The sequence below is a fragment of the Leguminivora glycinivorella genome, chromosome 9 (assembly GCF_023078275.1).
Source record: "Leguminivora glycinivorella isolate SPB_JAAS2020 chromosome 9, LegGlyc_1.1, whole genome shotgun sequence".
In the NCBI taxonomy this organism is placed as follows: domain Eukaryota; kingdom Metazoa; phylum Arthropoda; class Insecta; order Lepidoptera; family Tortricidae; genus Leguminivora; species Leguminivora glycinivorella.
Genome location: NC_062979.1, coordinates 8,583,348 through 8,603,859, shown reverse-complemented (window position 1 = coordinate 8,603,859; position 20,512 = coordinate 8,583,348). Strand labels below are relative to the sequence as shown.

Here is a 20,512-nt window from a genome sequence, read left to right as displayed (position 1 = left end):
TATACAATTAGGAATTATACATAAATACATTGCACCTTTTCACGGTCTTCATTTGCTATATACCTATAAACTCACTTCAAGAATGGCATAAATTCTGATTGACCCATGCAATTTTGCAATTTAAAACAACATCACTGCTATCGAAATCTCTGGCGTCTTAGCTTAGTCTGTCTTATCACCTTATGTTTGTTCAATTCGATGAAATCATATATTATACATGGGTATAGATAACTAGAAGTCACACGCACCACACATCCCATTTCCCGACGTCACAATCACATGTAAAGTTCAAGAGCCTACATAAATAATATCCGGCATACGCCTCCCTTTGTCCCTCTAAAATGGAGCTAATTACACAGTCCCCATTTAATGAACGGCAATGTAAACAACATAAGGACAGCCGCAAAAGCGCAAGTCCGTTGGGACGTGGTCGCTTGAGAATGGACTCTTGGTGAATAGTTTCAAGTTGTCTGGATTTAGAATGTCTTTCTAACCCAGGAATGACCTATAAATTACATTTTATTAACCCCCGACGCAAAAACGACGGGGTGTTATAAGTTTGACGTGTCTGTCTGTGTGTGTGTCTGTCTGTCTGTCTGTCTGTTTGTCTGTCTGTGTGTGTCTGTCTGTGGCAACGTAGCTCCTGAACGGATGAACCGATTTGGATTTAGTTTTTTTTTGTCTGAAAGCTGAGTTAGTCGGGAGTGTTCTTAGCCATGTTTCATGAAAATCGGTCTACTATGTCGCGGTCGGGGTTTTTTTCAAAATTTTAATTTTGTGGTTAGGTTATTGCTGATACATTTTGCTCTGAGAAGACAAAGCTTGTAACAATTGTTTGTTGGGTCTTGGCAGAAATATTACGAAATCTAAGGAAAATAATCCTAAAATTGAAAGCCAAGTATAGTCAGGCCAAGCTAAGTTGACAGCTCTTGCACCGCTTGCATCAGGCTGTGCCAGTCTTAAATAAACGTCATGAATTCATAGAATGGTATACATTTTTTACTGCATGTAGTTTCAGAGGTGATACCTCCGCTCCCTCCGGCAACCTTACCCACCGGCAGAAATAAAACATCAAGCATGAATCGGGTCTAGTGTTAGCATGGCTGCGGTTGCGGTTTTTCTAAGGGAGAAGAGAATGGAGAAAGATAATGTCATATTGCTCTGTTCCTCTCAGCAGGATGATTACACCATAAAATTTTCTGGAAATGTGTAAGTACATACATACATACAATCACGCCTGTATCCCATAAAGGGGTAGGCAGAACACATGAAACTACTAAAGCTTCAGTGCCACTCTTGGCAAATAAGGGGTTGAAAGAAAACGAAACTGTGACATTGCAGTGACAGGTTGCCAGCCTCTCGCCTACGCCACAATTTAACCCATATCCCACAGTCGCCTTCTACGACACCCACGGGAAGAAATGTCCTATAAGTAATATTATTTATTTAATATTTAGGTACTTAATCAAATATTAATGCTAGTGGCATCGGTTGCCAATAATATGACGCCATAAGATTTATCACGAATTATCATAAAAAAGCCTCTAAACTGAAGTGACTTCACTTTGGAACAGCGTTCAGTTACTGAACAAAATTATGTACATGCAGAAACATAATTTTCCACGCCATCTATGCACTCCGCTTGAAACTATTACAAGAACTATATTATTCCAAATCCACGCCCTCTAACGACTTAAAACTACTAATGATGCCTAGTTAGGACTGCAAAAGTAATATCTTGACTTACTAGATAGTAGATAGCGCCACCTAAACTTTAAATATAACTTTAACTTTGACAAAAATTTAAGAAAACCATTGAAATTTGTTGTAAATAAATTATTAATGAAATAAATATTGTTTATTCAGTTAATTTTTTTTATGTTACTAAAAGTATTAAAGGTAATAAGTTTTTGAACGGACTGTGTTTGATTTTCTTTTGTTTGACATTGACGTTTGACAGATAGTACAAAGGGAATTTTGAGATTTGTTTGTGTGAAATAAATATTGCAAATTATGGAGAATATACAAGTAATTACCCAAGATTTTGTGAACGTACACATCACAAAATCTGACTCCGATTTGGGAGCACCAGTTGAAAGACGTTTCAAAAAAGAAATAACAGTCTCCGACTTTAAGGTTAGTGAGTCACCAACCGCTAATTTTCTTTTTATTCACGTTAATAACATTCAAATTGGCGTATTCATTTAGAAATGGGTAATTTTTTAACTTGAAATCATTATATGAGACATAACTTTGACTGACTTTAAAAGACATCCTTATAGCAGAATTAAACCATAACAGGCTGGTATAATATAACAAGACGGCAGGCAATTATGGTCGCGTGATAAATGATAAAACATCTGGCCGTCCCTATCGGCCCTATCGGACCATGCTACCCGTGCAGGCCAATTATCGTGATAAATGATAAAACATCTGGCCGTCCCTATCGGCCCTATCGCACTTACTAATAGTGCGATAGGGACGGCCTAATATTTTATCGTCTATCGCGCGACCATGCTACCCGTGCAGTATTACTTGCTTAAGCTTATGCTTTCACACTGCTTAGAAAAAGTCTTTATAATTAGTCAAAATGTCTTCTTATATTTCTAGCTACTTAACACATACATACATACAATCACGCATGTATCCCATAAAGGGGTGGGCAGAGCACATGAAACTACAAAAGTCTCAGTGCCACTCTTGGCAATTAAGGGGTTAAAAGAAAACGAAAATTGTGACATTGCAGTGACAGGTTGTCTGCCTCTCGCCTACTCCACAATTTAACCAAATCCCACTACTTAATTTGAATCTATACAGGAATTAATACTATTTTTAGACAAAGCTGGAACTTGTAACCGGAGGCAATGCAACCACAATGAAACTGAAGTTGTTCGACAGTAAAAACAATTATTTGTGCGACATAGACAACAACAATGCACTGCTCGGGTCGTACCCAATAGACGACGGGATGAGGATACATGTGGAGGACAAATTTGCATTGCTCAGTGATGTTAGTTCATCAGACAGTGCAGAAAGGTATTCTGTTTTTAAATTATTTGCTTTCTTTTAAAGTGAACAAGTTGGGATGTACATCAATAAATAACATATTAAGAACCTAGGGTTTTTAATCTTTAACCACATATCCACATCCATACTTAAATATTATAAATGGGAAAGTGTGTGTCTGTTTGTTTGTCTGTCTATCACTTCAAAACAGAGCAACGAATTGAGGTGAATTTTTAAGTGGAGATAGTTGAAGGGATGGAGAGTGACATAGGCTACTCTTTGTCTCTTTCTAACGCGAGCAAAGACGCGGGTAAAAGCTAGTAATTATTTTATAAATCTATAACCACATATCTTCTTGAAACCCATGAGTATACAGGGACTCTGAAAATACTAAAAGAGGTATTTAGCAATTTAAAAACACTATTGGGTTAGAAAGAGAGACCAGACGGGCTGGAGTAGAGCTGCCTCGTTTTATCATGCAAAATATACAATGGTTGTTGACTTCCAGAAAATGCCTAATAAGCTAGCCGTAAGTGGCACTAAGGCACTAAGTTTATACTGTAATAGTCTGTAACAAAATCTCATATTAATATTGCGGAAGAAAGAAGGGGAGGCCTTTGCCCAGCAGTGGGACACAATTTAGGCTATCAAATAAATTTTCTTAATTTAAATTACATGTCCATCTATGGATCACAAGTGTATGTGTGTGCCGGATATGTGTGCCAAATTTCAAGTTAGTCGGTTCAGTAGTTTTGGAGAAAATTGGCTGTGACAGACAGACCGACACATGCACAAGTGATCCTCTATGGGTTCCTTTTTTTTGAGGTATGGAACCCTGAATATACAACGTGTTTCCGGTATCACTCAAAACCTCAGACACCCCAACTGATTTTTATTTTTTTAAATTCATCTAGAGTATTCATCTTTTAATCTGATCGTTACTTTTTTTTAATTGAATTTTTAATTTTCTGTACAGCTCTACTTGACTTTTAGCTCTACACTCAATAAAATAATTGCTTACTACCATCATAAACCATAAGACTATTTATTTGTGTACGTTACTGCAACGACATAAGGTTTACCAATAGATAGCTAAGATGTCACTGTAAAACACTTTAAAGCTTTATCACAGTAAACTTCAAATTGGACAGGTAATCGCAGTAAGCAAATTTAAACCCAATATTCAAAATGACAAGGTTGTAATTAGGTACGAGTTCAATTTGTTATGACTTATGATAAACATTAAGATTAAACTGACAAACAACGTCAAACTAGTAGCGGAAAAAAAATCGTCCAAGTAACCAGCCAGTATTAATACCCCTAAATATTGAAAAAGGTAAACAACCTCTAGCAATGCGATATACACAATGTTGTATTACGAGTACAATAGAATGGGCACGTAAAAAATAACTAATAATACTAATTTAAATAAAAATATTACCTCCATCAAGATATAGCTCAATCGATTCTACTCTCGATTCTGAACAAACTGTTTTCAGGTTTTTAGTGTTAAGTGAAACACGGTGTATATATATATATATTCAAAGCAATTTTTATACCATTTCAGATTCCGACTGTCTGAAGAGGAATATGAGAAGAAGGGAGACACGGTGCGCTCATTCCTGCAGCGGAACAAGCTCGGCAAGTATAACGAGGAGGAGCTGGCTAAAATGAAGGAACAGCAGCAGAAGGAATTGGAAGAGGAAGCAAGGTTAATACCTTGTTATAATTAACCGTTATTATCTTCGGGATTCGAAATTTCCAAGATAATTATGCTTTTTGATAGTTATCGGGAAATTATGCAATAATTATCACCAGTATGAGAAGTTCCATTTTGACATTGTTCCATAAAAATTCTAACACAAAATGACAAGTACCTGTTAGGCTTGTTTTACTGTCACGCGGACCGACCGCGCGGAGCGATCCGCACTGGACTAATATGTGTTAACTTCAGGGAGCGTTTTATAGTGGAGCAGACGACAACTTCAACTCCATACAAATTGGTTTTTGAAATTTTAATATCTGATAGATCATCATTAATTGAAAGTATAGAATTAATGACTCATTAGTAAAGACAGTTTTTACAACAGGGCGCTTAGACAAGATGCCAATTGTTCAGTCACCGGCATAAATAAGTGATGATTTCTGTACCTTGTCGCTTTTAATCGTTTGATAACCACCAGTCTTTATTACAGTTTGGTCACTTATCAGCTAATACCGGCGAACGCTGTACCCACATATTTAAATATGATTTTATTGCATGTTTCGTTTATATAAATTTTGTATTCATACATTTGTAAATAATACTTAAGTAAGATTGTTTTGTATTTCTCTAAGTTAAGTGAATGTTATATTCTTTTTAGAGAAATAAATTCTTAAACCATAAACCATAATTTCGTATGACATTTCAAACAAGACGTTAATGTGACAACTTGATTGATTGATTGAACTTGACAAGGTACAAAAATCATCACATATTTATGCTTGTGTCTGTTCATGCTCTGCAGCACATCATAGTTAGCTCTCTCTCATGCTCCTTCGTATCAATATGAGACAGTGAGATAAGTACATAACATAATTATTTTGTGACATGAAACCATGTAGAGGAAGACACAATAATATTATATTTATTCATATTTTTTAGACTCGCAGCAGCAGTGCTAGTAGGTTCTCGTTGTGAAGTACGCGTACCATCGCAGGGCGTACGGCGGGCAACGGTCCGGTACAACGGACCTCTAGAAGGAGCGAAGGGATTATGGATTGGTGTGCAATATGATGAGCCGCGAGGAAAGAACGACGGAGAGTGAGTATTGACTGACTAGTAACGTCACAGAGTAGCTGTAACTGCCTTCGGCCTGTCAATCCCTATTTACTGCTCATTGGGTACCTACCACTGTAGTCAAGTCATACCACTGTAGGCGCACGTACTGAAGTGAGAGTCCCTTCGCAGAGCGTATGGCGTATAACGAGTATGATTGTACGCTCTTAGGCGCTAAAGGCTTGTGGATTAAAAATTGATTCACTCCACTCGTACTTAGTTTCATAATCATTTGTCATAAAGACATATAATATTTATGACATTCATATTTTTGGAGGATTCCAATGTTTTTTACTTTTATCAATGAAAACACCTTTTTGGTTGAGAACATTACAATTAAATAATGAGGAGGCACACTAACATTTTATCCCGCCAGGCGGCGCCTGTGCAAGTGTCTCGGCATGTCACTGTCATTCATATGTGAGAGAGAGAAAAATACATATCATCTTCTCGCTCTCACGTATGGACTTATAGGGTGGCGCCAACTGTCATAACCTTTGAGTGTACCTCCTCATTACGACAGTCGAGTCGTAAAAAATATAATATATTTAAATGTTTTCAGAGTAAATGGCAAGCGGTACTTCACATGTCCTCCCAAATACGGCGGCTTCGTGAAGCCAGCTTACGTCACAGTCGGCGATTTCCCCGAAGAAGAGTTTGATCTCGACGATGAAATATGATCAGGATCCACTTTTATCAGATTTAGCTTCGCTGTGTACAGTCAGCAGCTAAGGTTGCTAAGCATGTGATTTTTTTATAATAAGCAAATATCTCCAAGCATTAAATCCGCCTGTTATAATGTTTTATGTGCAATTAAGTTTAAAAATAAATAAATAATAACTGCTCTCTTAAATAGCATCCATCTGTGTACAGTCAACCAATTGGAACCCTAGGCCACTGTAGAAATATATCATAGTCAGATACGCTACGTACGCTATAAGTCAGATTGCAAGAAATCTCTTACTGCTTGTTATTTTGACATGGTTGTAGAGTGGCCTAGGGTTCCAATTGGTTGACTGTACGTACAAGCTTGTTTATTTAGACCCCAGCAAAATGAGGTGGATAATTGTTTGTCTTATAATTATAGATGAAACTGTAGAAATTAAAAAGTTAATGAACAAGTTTTAAGTTGTCATCTTATTGCAAAATTAAAGTGGTAGGTAGGTACACTTGACACATTTTTCATCTAACCTAAAACTGCGCGCTTTCGCATTAGCTTAGCAACTTTTCTGCGAACTGTAGGTACATTCATACATGTGATACATTTGAGGATTTTTAATTAAATGCATTTATATTTCATATTAGCTTGCTGGCAAGTTACTCATACTTACTCTTACTTAGGTTACAAGACGCAAATACACTTATGTGGTGAAGTTATTGTTTAACCATCATTTTGTGCTAACCTTAAAATGCACAGTAAATATTTCACAATTGATGTCTCTGTAAAAATCTGGTTTTTACCGTATTTCTTTGATGTCAAAAGAATTTCTAATTGTTAATAATCATGTTGTGAATCCATTCCACAAGGACTAATTGTCTTTCAAATTATACTCGCTTAACTATTTGTAAATTCGCTTTGTAATGTTTAATTTATGAAGCACTATTTTTTTTTAAATAAATATGATACTAAAACAAAATGTGTTTTATTAAAATAGGTATCTTTTTAGCACTGACACTCCGTAACGTAGCGTAGCTATTGGCTACGTGCACGACAATTACGCCCACTACCATGTGAACTTGAAGTGGAAAATGTAAAAAAATGACATGTAAACAAACATTTTTCGTTAATTTTAAATAAATCGAATAACAAGAGCTACTATTTCAAGTGTAATTTAGGTAGATAGATTATAAAAACATGGATATAATAATAAAAATCAGTTTCCAAAGCATTACTCACGGTATAAACTTCCAACCCCAGACCACAGAAAGAGGCAATAAATTGGTGCTGGCAGGGCATATAAGGAATCTTGAAGAACATAGGAGTAATGGTAGAAGTTCTACGAGCGAGTGATATGGTATTCGCTAAACCTCCGTCCCGTTAATGCCATATAAAACAAATCTAAACGTAAGTACCTAGTCATGTCCGCGGCCGCAGAAATATCCGACACGGGCCTGTTCCCAGGCTAGGCCTGAATCTTTAAGCATAATCTTTTACGGTAGGAAAAATACTAACAGCATATTGAACAATATTAGAATTGTCCCACGATAAGTCTGCATAGATTTTAATAGCCCCGCCTCTGCAAGGGTTAAGTAAACGTCATAATTTCATTAAAGTTTGACGTTTAAAATAACAGCTGCACTGGCGAGGCTGTGAAAATCGTTGCAAACTTATCGTGGGACGATTCTAGGTAAACAAAGCTTAAATATAATTTATTATAATGTTTTGTTTTGACATGTCACTTACGTTTTCTTTTCACCGTCATCCAATTTCCAGTGTGCTCTAAGAAACGCAAATAACGTGCAACGACTATTTATGCCATTATTTTTACAATTAACAACGAAACAACATTAATGCCCCATATTACACATTGTATTATATTTTATGAGTTTTGATAGATGACAACCACAATCAGTGTCGATTTTGACCACCGCAAGCACTGCGATCGCTTTGCTTACCCCCTCCATGCACTTCGCAAGAAGCCAATAGTGACCTCCCAATTAGATAAAACTCTGCAAATACTCTGCTTTACCTAAGTAAAGGGATTGGCACGAGATGGCAGAAATAAAAGAAATTACTTTAAAAATCCATACTTTATTATTAAAACTTCCTCCTCTTGAGAATCTCCGGGCGCCAATTGATTCGGATGAGTCTCTTCTGAAGCCGTATCATCCTCGCGGTAAATCTTGATACTTTTGTCGGCCTCCGCCGTGATGAGACGCGCGCCGGAGCGATCGAAGGTCATGGCGAAGATGCCGGCCTCGGAGTCCATGGAGCCGGGCTGGACTGCCGACTGTGGAGATATCACAAGTTTTCATTTTAAGTTTTTTTATTTTTTTTTTTATATATTTCACGCAACATGGCTCATACAGCAATATACGAATAGGTACAACAGTTAACAATAAACATTAGTAAAATAATTTAAAACATGTCAAAACTAAAATAAAACGTAAATATACTTAAATGAAGAAGAAAAAAAATGAATAATAATAAAGCTTTTAACATAGATTATGACGACAGAATGAGACAGAGAATATATACCCACCTGCAACCGCTGGACTTTTATCCACGCACGACTGAGACAGACTACATGTGGTCCCAAACCTCTCAGCAAAGATAGAAAAAGACAGAGAATATAAGCCCACCTGCAACCGCTGGAAGTTGTACCGCTGGACATGTATCCACGCGCGACTGAGACGGACTACATGTGGTCCCAAACCTCAGCAACGATAGAACGAGACAGAGAATATAAGCCCACCTGCAACCGCTGGAAGTTGTACCGCTGGACATGTATCCACGCGCGACTGAGACAGACTACATGTGGTCCCAAACCTCAGCAAAGATAGAACAAGACAGAGAATATAAGCCCACCTGCAACCGCTGGAAGTTGTACCGCTGGACATGTATCCACGCGCGACTGAGACAGACTATATGTGGTCCCAAACCTCAGCAACGATAGAACGAGACAGAGAATATAAGCCCACCTGCAACCGCTGGAAGTTGTACCCGGTGCGCCAGTCCCAGCAGTACATGGTGCCGTTGTCTCCGCCGCTCACGAGCACGCCTTCGGGGTTCACCGCCATGCAGTTCACTATGGCGTTGTGACCGGAGAGGTTCTGGATGAATTTTCCTGTAATTAAAAAAAGTAATGTAAAACTATTAGTATAAGTATTATAATATGTTAGACTAGACTAATAATGTAGTCGACAACCGGTCCGGTGTAGTTGGTAGTGACTTTGCCTGCTAAGCCGCGGACCGGTTCGAATCCCGGTAAGAGCATTTATTTATGTGATGAACATGGATATTTGTTCCTGTGTCATGGATGCTTTCTATGTATATAAGTATGTATATCGTCGCCTAGCACCCATATGCAAGCTTTGCTTAGTTTGGGGCTAGGTTGATCTATGAAAGGTGTCTCCTCAATTTTTATTTTTTATATTATTTATTGAATAATAGTGCAAGCATAGAAACTTCATTTCACGACGGCGCAGGAGGGTACAGTATGGACCGACGATCCGGTCAAAATCGCAAGTTCATGTTAGATTAAGGGTGTAACCACATCTATTTTGGGAAATCGCTTGTTACGTTGTATGAAACTTACGTACGCATATAAGCGTTCAGTTTTCCGACGCGTAAGCGTCTTCATACTTAAGCGACGAAACGAGCGATTTCTCATACATAAGATGCGAACAGATGTGGCTACACCCTAAATCAACACGTGATCAGCCGCTGTGGAGATCTAGAGAGGCCTTTGTTTAGAAATGGACGACTTTCAGTTGATGTGATGTTTTTTTTAGTATGAATATGTAGACGTTTGACCACGATCACACCTGATGGTAAGTGATGATGCGGTCTACGGTGGAGCACGCTTACCTATGAGATACCCATTTACTCTTTTATATTTACCTTCTGGACATATTTAAAACTGCACACGGGGCAATCACTTACTACTAAGTGTTTAACACTTTCGCTACCAAGAACCCGACTGTCGGGCACACCGCTCGTAGAAGCGTAGCCGATTACATGGGTTTCCCCGTATGTAGCGAAAATGTCGTAGCGCCGCGTAGAGCCCGGTTTCGAAAGTGTTAACACACCTCCGACGTTTCAAGGACGGCATTGTCCCCGTGGTCTCGAAGTAGGCCCACGGAGACAATGCCGTCCAAACATAATAATATGCGATTAAGCCCCGTGTGCAATTTTAAATATGTGTAAAAGTCGTGTAAGTTTAAATCAGACCTTCTGGACACTTCCACTGCTTGATATTGTCCGGCGAGGCTGAAGCGAAGGTGTAAAGCGTAGGGTGGATCACGATGGATCTCACAGATTTCTTGTGGTTGGTGAGTGTGCACAGAGACTTGCCGGCTGCCAAGTCCCAGAGACGGATCGTCGAGTCGTGAGAACCGGTGATGATCTGGAAATTGAAATAAAGCATAGATTAAATATAAGAAGATCATCCCATACATTACAATGCGACCGCCTAAGAACGCGCATACACTACACCACACATAGATTGCGCCACAAAAAAATGTCTTGTTGCCATCGATTATTTGTAGATTGGCGTTAAGTGTCACTTTCGAGCCATAAATCTATGTCAAAAGTGACACTTAACCCTTCGAGTCCCAGCGACACCATATGATGTCAGTAAATATAAGTAAATACATATAGATGCTTGGGACTCGAAGGGTTAATGCCATCTACAAGTATAATCGAAAGCTACAAGACATTTTTTTGTGGCGCCCTCTATGTGTGGTGTAGTGTATGCGCGTTTTTAGGCGATCGCATTTTAATGTATGGGATGGTATGATCTTCTAATCTTTAATCTATGAATAAAGTTAATGAGAAATGTGACAAATTATTATGCGTCGCAGGACTATCCACGAGCGTTTTCTTTCTTCAACAGTAAGAATGTATCTATTTGCTTAAGGATTGCTCTAACTGAAACTAGGCCCTGCTTTGTCTACAACATTATTAGTAATAGTTACTTTGTTCGTTGGTTGAGAAAAAAGCGCCTTAAACCGAATACCTATGACGGAATGTTGCCAACGATTACGATTACGATTTTTTCAACTTTAAAGGAAGACTATTTTATGAGCATATATATCAGAAGTGTGGATTATAGGTATGGTGTCAAATACAATGAAAATTGTAACTAACCTGTGGTTCGCCTGCTTGGCACTGTAGTGACGCAATGGTGTCCGTGTGTCCCGTGAGAGTGTGGACATTAGCCTGTCAACACAAAAATACGATTCAATTAAGGTTTATAAATACTTATTTTGTATTTATAGAGTTTTAGTAGCGCGAAGGGCATTTTTTTTATCTGTATTTATTTTGGAGCCTTGGTCCATGGGACTACTTCGGCTCCGTTAGCCTACGAACACATTATTAACAATAAAATATACAAACTCATTTATTAATCATTATAAAAAATAAGTCAAAACAAAAGTAGAAAATAAAACAACCGAATTTGTATATTTGATCCATTCGCCGGGTTAGCTAGTAAGCTATTTATTTAGTTAAGTATTATATTTAAGTTTATTGGTTGGGAACTGAAAATCAGCGGTCTCGCTGAGTCTCATCCATTTTACTGCACACACATCTGTAATTTTACTTACTAAGTTTTTATAAGTTCTTATATTTCTATATCGTGCTGTGTTGGTAAATAAATATCTTTTTATTTTTTGTTTTTATTTTATTTTATTTAAATATCTATAAAAGAAACTATATACAAATTCAGCAGTCTTTGACAGGGGTTCCGCGAGAATTAATTGGAACACCCCTATGTCGGTCATCGTGTATCCGTGGACCTCAAAGAGCTGCATTCTCTTCACTCGAGCCCGGACACACTCCATAAGGAAGTGATGCACATCCTCAACAGTTCCACAATCTTCGCAGTCGGGCGAATCAGTTTACCTCATTAGATGTGCAAACTTATTCAATGGAATGTGTCCGGACTGAAGTATGTGTGCCCGAACAATATCTATAAATAAAATAAAAATATTGGGGACACCTTACACAGATCAACTTAGCCCCAAACTAAGCAAAGCTTGTACTATGAGTGCTAAGCGACGATATAAATAAATAAATAAATATTATAGGACATTCTTACACAGATTGACTGAGGCCCACGGTAAGCTCAAGAAGGCTTGTGTTGTGGCATCCATGACTCAGGAACAAATATCTGTGCTCAACACACTAATAAATGCCCTTACCAGGATTCGAACCCGGGACCGCGGCGCAGCAGACAGGGTCACTACCGACTGCGCCAGACCGGTCGTCAAATCTATTCGCTTCAATGAGCCAACTTCCCGCCAGGACAAGTTTGCGAACGCCGCGGTCTATGATTTTTATGCGATAATGCGCAAAAAGACAGGAAGGGAATTTTTTGTGCTCTACTAAATAAAATCGTTTATTGCAGAAAACAGGTTCCATAATAGGTATCTATTATGTATAATAGGTACCTATTATGTGTAATAGGTACTTATTATGGAACCTGTTTTCTGCAATAAACGATTTTATTTAGTAGAGCACCAAAAATTCCCTTCCTGTCTTTAGCCAACCTTCACTACAATGGTGGTTTTTGGGTCAAGGCTGCCTAGGTTGCAGCGATTATAGTTGATGATGTTGATCGCTGAAAACGCCTGCAAGATTTAAAAAAAAAAAACATGATAATAAGCCACATTATACCTTGGTCCGCATGTCCCACACTCGCGCGGTGGCGTCGCGTCCCGCCGTCACGAGCACGTCGATGCTCGGGTGCTGCGCGAGTGTGTACACCGCCGACAGGTGCCCGTGGTAATGACGAATCACCTGCAAATTCAACTTACTTGTTAACCAAGACGAAAATATAGTCTGTCAAGATATTTTATAAATTAATTATACTTTCTTGATGTAGTTTGGAGTAACTTCTTTGAACAAAATTAAAATTTTGAAAAAACCCCCGACCGCGACATAGTAGACCGATTTTAATGAAACATGGCTAAGAACACTAAAACTTTTGAACCTCAGTTTCGACAATTTGGCCCATATTCTTAGCTTGATATGTGTTAAAATGTCAAATATTAATATTAGCGCCATCTAGCTGAGCGTACCCCAAAGGTGTAATGCCATCTAGGCCACCGTACCTTTTTCTGTATGGTACTGAGGTACGTTTTTTTCTTACACTTTATCTGTCTACCCGGAGTTATATGTATATGTCTTTGGTAAGACCAAATCAATGTAGCATTTAATTATAATTACCTTATTATATTCTAAGTCCCAACATTTAACTTGTCTGTCTTCACCGCAACTGAACAAATACGGATGTCTTGAGGATACCTCCAAACCTGAAAAGATTTAACGAACATACATTAGCTAACCTTGCAAAGTAATATAATATCGGTAAACTAGAACTACTTTTATTTCAACGTGAATTGCTGCCCCTCTTTATCAGATTAGGCTTGTGTAGTACATGTAGTAATAGTACAAAAGACACGATTCCCTCCACTGTACTAGACCGAACTACTCCCAAATGATTCTGCTCTCTAGTACATTTAGTACACACACACGCACAACAGAATGGGAGCGAAAGGAGCAAAGAGCCGAGGAGTGACAATGACAGCAAAGCCATCCGTGTGATCCGACCGCAACCGAACTAGAACCGACTGACTCGGACCGAGAGCGCGCGAAAGCGGTCGATCAGCTCTCGGTTCTCAATTTGTCTCTCACTCTCTCGGTGTACTACTGTACTAAATGTCCTAAAATAACGAACTAGTTCACTTCGGAAATCGTACTAATTGGGAGCGATCTTTTCAGTGAACGAGCAGGCACAACTCTATATCAGATGATCCATACTAATATTATTAATGAGAAAGTGTGTGTGTCTGTTCGTTTGTCCGTCTTTCACGGCAAAACGGAGCGACGAATTGACGTGATTTTTAAGTGGAGATACTTGAAGGGATGGAAGAGTGACATAGGCTACTTTTTGTCTCTTTCTAATGCGAGCAAAGCCGCGGACAAAAGCTAGTATGAAATAAAGTTGAACTGTTACTTACCTCTGACTGTACTGACGTGTCCAGTGAGCGAAACCTTTAGTTTACCACTCGCTAGGTCCCAAATCTTGATAACGCGATCTGCCGCACCTGAAATACGCAACGCAACTTATGTTGTAATGACTAATGAGGTATTGGAAAAAATACAAAAGCACAAGTAAAACCATAAGGTACAGCGGGACAAATCTCGACGAGGGGCAATTGTAACTGTACCTTACTTAAATATTGTTGATACTTTTACGTTATAAACGGCAATCATTATGTCGTAGATATAAAAAAAAACATTACATGATTCACAAATTATATCACGGAGCTCTGATAAAAGTCCAGTAGGTAATTTGTTTTGAATATAACTTAAGCAAGTCTGCTTCCTTCCATACCATCCATTGCTAACACTTTCGCTACCAAGAACCCGACTGTCGGGCACACCGCTCGTAGAAGCGTAGCCGATTACATGGGGAAACCCGTATGTAGCGAAAATGTCGTAGCGCCGCGTAGAGCCCGGTTTCGAAAGTGTTAAGAGAGGATTAGGGTTGCAAAAAAACGGTTTTTCTTCTGGCTTGAAAAAAAACATGAAAAAAACCGTGAAAAAAAACAGTTTTTTTTCTAAAGTACGAAATCTCAAAATTTGCAAAATAGTTAATACTTTTATACGGTTTTTTAGACTTAATGTTAACTATTAAACGAATTTAATCAAATACGTTAATTTCTGGTCTTATAAAAGTTACATTTACGAAATCTGTAGTTGATAGTTATCACTATTTACTGTTGGCAACACCACCGCCTCTCCACGCTACACGCAACATCGGGGATTCCCCAATAAACGTTTGTATACTGAATGTTAATTGAATTAAAATGTACGTTATTGTTATTGAAACACGTTACAACTCACGAAAAACCGTTATTGTCGTATTATTTGTTCATCTGAAAAAAAAACACATTTAGAAAAAAAACCATGGTGCTCGGTTTTTTTTCATGTTTTTTTTTTCACAATTCTGAAAAAAAAACATTTGTTTTTTTTTTCTATTTACAACCCTAGAGAGGATAACATCTTGTAGGCAGCGCGCTGGTGGTCTAGCGGTAAGAGCGTGCGACTTTCGAACCCCGGCTCGTACCAATAAGTTTTTCGGAACTTATACGCGTAATGTCATTTCATATTTGCCAGTCGCTTTTCTGTGAAGGAAAACATCGTGAGGAAACCGGACTAATTCCAATAAGGCCTAGTTACTCTTCGGGTTAGAAGGTCAGATGGCTGTCGCTTTCGTAAAACTAGTGCCTACGCCAAATCTTGGGATTAGTTGTCAAAGCGGACCCCAGGCTCCCATGAGCCGTGGCAAATGCCGGGATAACACAAGGAGGATGATGATCTTATAGTAGGTAGAGGCCCTGTGTTTCTTCATGGTGCCAAAGGACAAGGAATAACACAAAAGTTAACTTACCCGTCGCAAACCATTCATTCCCCGGTTCCACAGCAACGCACCGCACCCAACCAAGATGGCCTGATATAACCCTGAACAGCTTCCACGGCGCGTGCCACTTGGGTTTAGGCATGGTGGGCGGTTTCCGTGGCGCCAGGGCTGTGGATGTGGGCGCAGGGGACGGTGCTGGGCCTGTGTATGGGAGCATGGCACCGTCGGAGCCTAGAGCTGCTGATTCGGCCATTTCTGTTGGAAAATATAATCATTTCTGTTCAGGATATGTGACTGAAGAAACTGCTTACAATTTTTTGATGTCAACAATGGTCATATCTACAGTTTAAATGGATGATATCATTATCATTTTGTAAATATAAAATGCAATTAAAAGTTTTTTTTATACACCCTGTTTTTTTATTAAATTCTGTTAACTTTAAGGGATGGTTCTTTAGGTCAAATACAATTAATTTCTCCAAGAAACTAGCATCTTAACTCTTGCGGTTATAGAGTTATTAAAAAAATAAAAATAATTCCTGAACATGTGTGTGACAGCCTTTACCACTTCCTAATGTTATTTGTTTTTAACCGACTTCAAAAAAGGAGGAGGTTCTCAATTCGACTGAATGTTTTTTTTTTTTTTTTTTTATTTTTTTTTTTTTTTGTATGTATGTTATTCGATATCTCCGAGAATCGTGGACCGATTTTCAAAATTTTTTTTTTGATCGAACCGGTATAACCCCGAGATGGTCCCATTGGCACCAAGTCAGGGTCTGATGATGGGATCCTGGAGAAATCGAGGGAACTCTTCAAATGTTATAGGCACATGTAATGTTTTTAGTCTATTTTTCAAAGGTACACCAGTATTTACGTCTGATGGTAATAATTTTATGTGGCTGAGCTGATGATGGAAGGTCAACTCCTCAATGGTTAGGAGTTTAAGGATAATTCTTTCACTACTGTACATGTATTCGGACTGATACATATAATATCACTAGGAACCACTAAAAATCAACAAATAAATAAACTTTTTAACAAAAAATAAAACCGTTCAAAAATAAGCGCGTTACAAAACACGGAGAAACTAAAAAGCCAAAAATAATAAACCTTTCAATTCAGATTTCTTATCGTATTGCAATAAGCTAAACATCCAAATTATAAACAAATCAATTATTTTTGGAGTCGGTACCAGCCTGTGTATGGTTGGGTGGGGCAAACAGGCAATAGCAAGGCGACGAACAGGTCTGGTACCGACTACAAAAATAATTGATTTGTTTATAATTTGGATGTTTAGCTTATTGCAATACGATAAGAAATCTGAATTGAAAGGTTTATTATTTTTGGCTTTTTAGTTTCTCCGTGTTTTGTAACGCGCTTATTTTTGAAGGCGGTTTTATGACATGTGCCGTCAATCACTGGACACTAACTTGAATATTATTCTTTCACACTAATGAATTCATTTATTATGTATTAAATCGATGATAAAAATTTTTTGCGAATTTAATTAAAAGTGATATACAGGATGGTTCCTGATAACGAACCTAACGACATGTCGAATTTAACGGAAAACAAAAAAAAACACGAGTGTATGTACAACTAAAAGTCATTTGTGTGTCTCGCTCCAATGTATGGCTGCAGCTCACCGCTGTCATGCTTAGACCAATGTCGTGGCTGAGCCATGAAGGTGGATCCCATTTAGCAGTATTTATTAGGTAGGTTAGAACCTAGTCAGCTTTGGGAACTGTTTTAATGATAATATTTATTATTTATGCTGTCATAGCATCTCCCAATCATAAATTTTTCACAAACACAATGTGTACCTGTATCATGTGGTGTCTCAGGTCGACTCATCACCTCTTGCTGCTTAACAGCTTGGGCCTTCTGCACGGCCGCCATAACTTGTCCATAGCTGTCTCTGGCCTTAACTGACTTTAGGATTTTCTCACTGCAACATTTAACACAGATAATTTATTTCAAAATTAGCAACCTAACATGCATAATACCAAATAGCATATGTTTTTAAGCACAAAAAGAAGTCAATTTAACACCAACACCATGTAACATAACATCTAAAACCTCTGTTGACAACTGGATAAAGGCTTCATCAGTTACTACAACTGCCCGGCTGCTTTACAAATAATAATAATGCATACTCAACTGTATTGAGTTGATTATTATTACACATGATTAGAATAATAACGTTAAAGCTATAACAAGTTTAGCAGGGTGTCCAACTGTCCACTACTAAACCCAAAAAAAGTTCTCTGACTTTTCCCTGACTTTCCATGACCATTTAAGAAAATTTCCCTGACCAAATGTTCATTCCATTATTCGAAAAATCCTTAAAAAAATAGGTTCCGGTTAGGGTTCCGTACTCCAAAAAGGAAAAACGGAACCCTTATAGGATCACTCGTGCGTCTGTCTGTCCGTCTGTCACAGCCAATTTTTTTTTTCTGGAATATGTTTGTTTTCTAAAGTACGAAATATTAAAATTTGCAAGGCAGTTCATACTTTTATACCCACGATATTTTTATTTTTAACTATTAAACTTTAATTTCTGGTTTTATAAAACGGACATAAACGAAATCTGTAGTCTGTAGTTATCGCAATTTTACTTTTGGCTATACCAGTGCCGGCCCGTGCATCAGGGCCCATACTTTACGTCAGAAAAAAACATCGCGAGCGGAGCGAGCGCGAAAATTTTTCCCCTTTATACGTCCCTGGGGCTGATAGTAGTTATTATGTACACAACATAGGAAACAAAATGGAGTACCTAGTCTATCAGAGTAGAGTAGTTATGTCCAAGTTGCGGAAAGTTTCCAAAAAAATCTTAAATTTTATGAAAAATTGACGAAACTTTCACGAAAAATAAAGGGAATTGAAGGTTATGAAATGGAAAATGGTTAACGCGAGCGGAGCGAGCGCGAAATTTTTTTCTTTGTTGTCTTCGGGATGCCCATTTAGGTGTTTTGCCACTACATGCCTTTAGGTTTCCAAGTGTTTTGAAGTTCTCTCATCGTCACGCTTATTATCCTCCTATGCCTTTGACTCATACAAAATTGCGCATCTATGTGACGTTTTGCGCCATTGGCTTTATGAGGAACCCCGCTTTGGATTGTCGGATAGATACTTCGAATTTGGACAGCGACATAACTTTGTCTTTGTCGTTTTCACATCGCCCTAGTAAAAGCACCTACCTTATGAATGTTGTACATGGTGACATTGTGGTGCAACTTTCCAGTTAATCTGAATCACAGTAACTGAATTTATTCCCGACCCCCTTTGCCATTTTGGAATATGTGGGTAGGGCACGCAATGTAAAAAAAATCTGGATTTTTCTGCATTTACCATTTTGGGCCGGATAAATTAAGGTCAGCTAGCATGAAGATATCTCTCATTAGCAAAGAGACAATTTAAAGTTGCCTTAAAATCACTACCGGGAGGCGGGAATCCATCTTTGCTGTCATGGATGTGGCCAACCCAAGAAATCATATTATTTTTTCAATACTTTTTGATTTTTTTCTTGGTGCCAAGTTTTTCCCTGACCTCCAAATCATTTCCCTGACTTTCCATGACCACTATGAGCTTCCCTGACTTTTCCCTGACTTTCCAGAAAGTGGACACCCTGTTTAGAAGTAAAAGGAAATAAGTAATACACAGTAATACATTAAGGGCCAGTTGCATCAACCACATTTGACAGACACATCATCGTCACGCAGCAGACGACTATGGAACTTCCCATATAATACAATTTAACGAACTCTTTAACGGTAACATACGGTTTGATGCAACCGGCCCTTAGACAAAGATAAATTTTAATTTATGTACCAAAAAGGTACAAAAGGAACCCTTATGGCGCCGCTCTGTTTTTTATCTTCAATTTCTACGTAATCGAGCAAAAATTGTTGAAATTTGCCCTTAAAGTTGAGGGTAAACAGATTCCAAAATATAACCTGCAATGATTTATAATCCTCACAAATTCTTGAAGAACAAACCAATTCAGTACTTTCCGAGTATAATACTGGGTTTTTTACTTACGCTTTGTCATCGATTGGTGGCAGCATTCCCTGGTTAGCCAGAAACATATCGTGAGACCTCTTCAGCGACCTGAACACCAAAGTGTGAACGGAATGCTTTATCACGTCGTCAGCCATTTTGTTGTATTCTACTTTTTACACTAAATCAAACTGTTATGATTCCAATTGTACTATTTACTTATTAAACTACAGATATCTGTACATATTAATTTATTATTGAAATAATTCCGTAAATGCCCTAGTACTGGTAGGCATACGGCGTCGCGTCAATTTTGATCTGTCAGTTTGACAACTAAACACGACAGCTAGTTTTCGTTCAGGAATGTATTGTTTCCTGGTTGGGGTTCCATAGAGTTGGCATCAGAACCCTGCATTTTAGCAAGCGGACATTTTACATCAGTATAAAGGCGCCAAATTCAAAATTTGTATGGGATAGAGAAAGTAAAAAATAAGGTCAATCATCATCATCAAGGACAAGCACCTTTTTTTAAGAAAGGTGATTAACCTTGTGAGTATTATATTCTTTGTTCACCTTCGATATTTCGTCAAGGGGA

The 20,512-nt window shown here is 38.2% G+C and overlaps 2 protein-coding genes across 2 annotated transcripts; one reads left to right on the top strand and one right to left on the bottom strand.

The window, feature by feature from the left end:
* Positions 1-1,957: 1,957 nt before the first annotated feature.
* On the top strand, positions 1,958-7,455 carry LOC125229462 (tubulin-folding cofactor B). The gene is made up of 5 exons (XM_048134306.1): positions 1,958-2,136; positions 2,837-3,036; positions 4,574-4,717; positions 5,651-5,809; positions 6,387-7,455. The coding sequence occupies exons 1-5, from the start codon at positions 2,014-2,016 to the stop codon at positions 6,502-6,504; spliced, it is 744 nt and encodes a 247-aa protein (XP_047990263.1). The 5' UTR covers positions 1,958-2,013; the 3' UTR covers positions 6,505-7,455.
* Positions 7,456-8,582: 1,127 nt separating this feature from the next.
* On the bottom strand, positions 8,583-20,224 carry LOC125229510 (pleiotropic regulator 1-like). Its single transcript, XM_048134364.1, is given in 11 exon segments — positions 8,583-8,624; positions 8,626-8,775; positions 9,467-9,612; positions 10,719-10,893; positions 11,637-11,708; positions 13,167-13,289; positions 13,719-13,804; positions 14,513-14,599; positions 15,949-16,173; positions 17,742-17,866; positions 19,960-20,224. Coding segments are annotated over 11 exon segments (1,347 nt in total). The 5' UTR covers positions 20,076-20,224.
* Between the last annotated feature and the right edge of the window lie 288 nt (positions 20,225-20,512).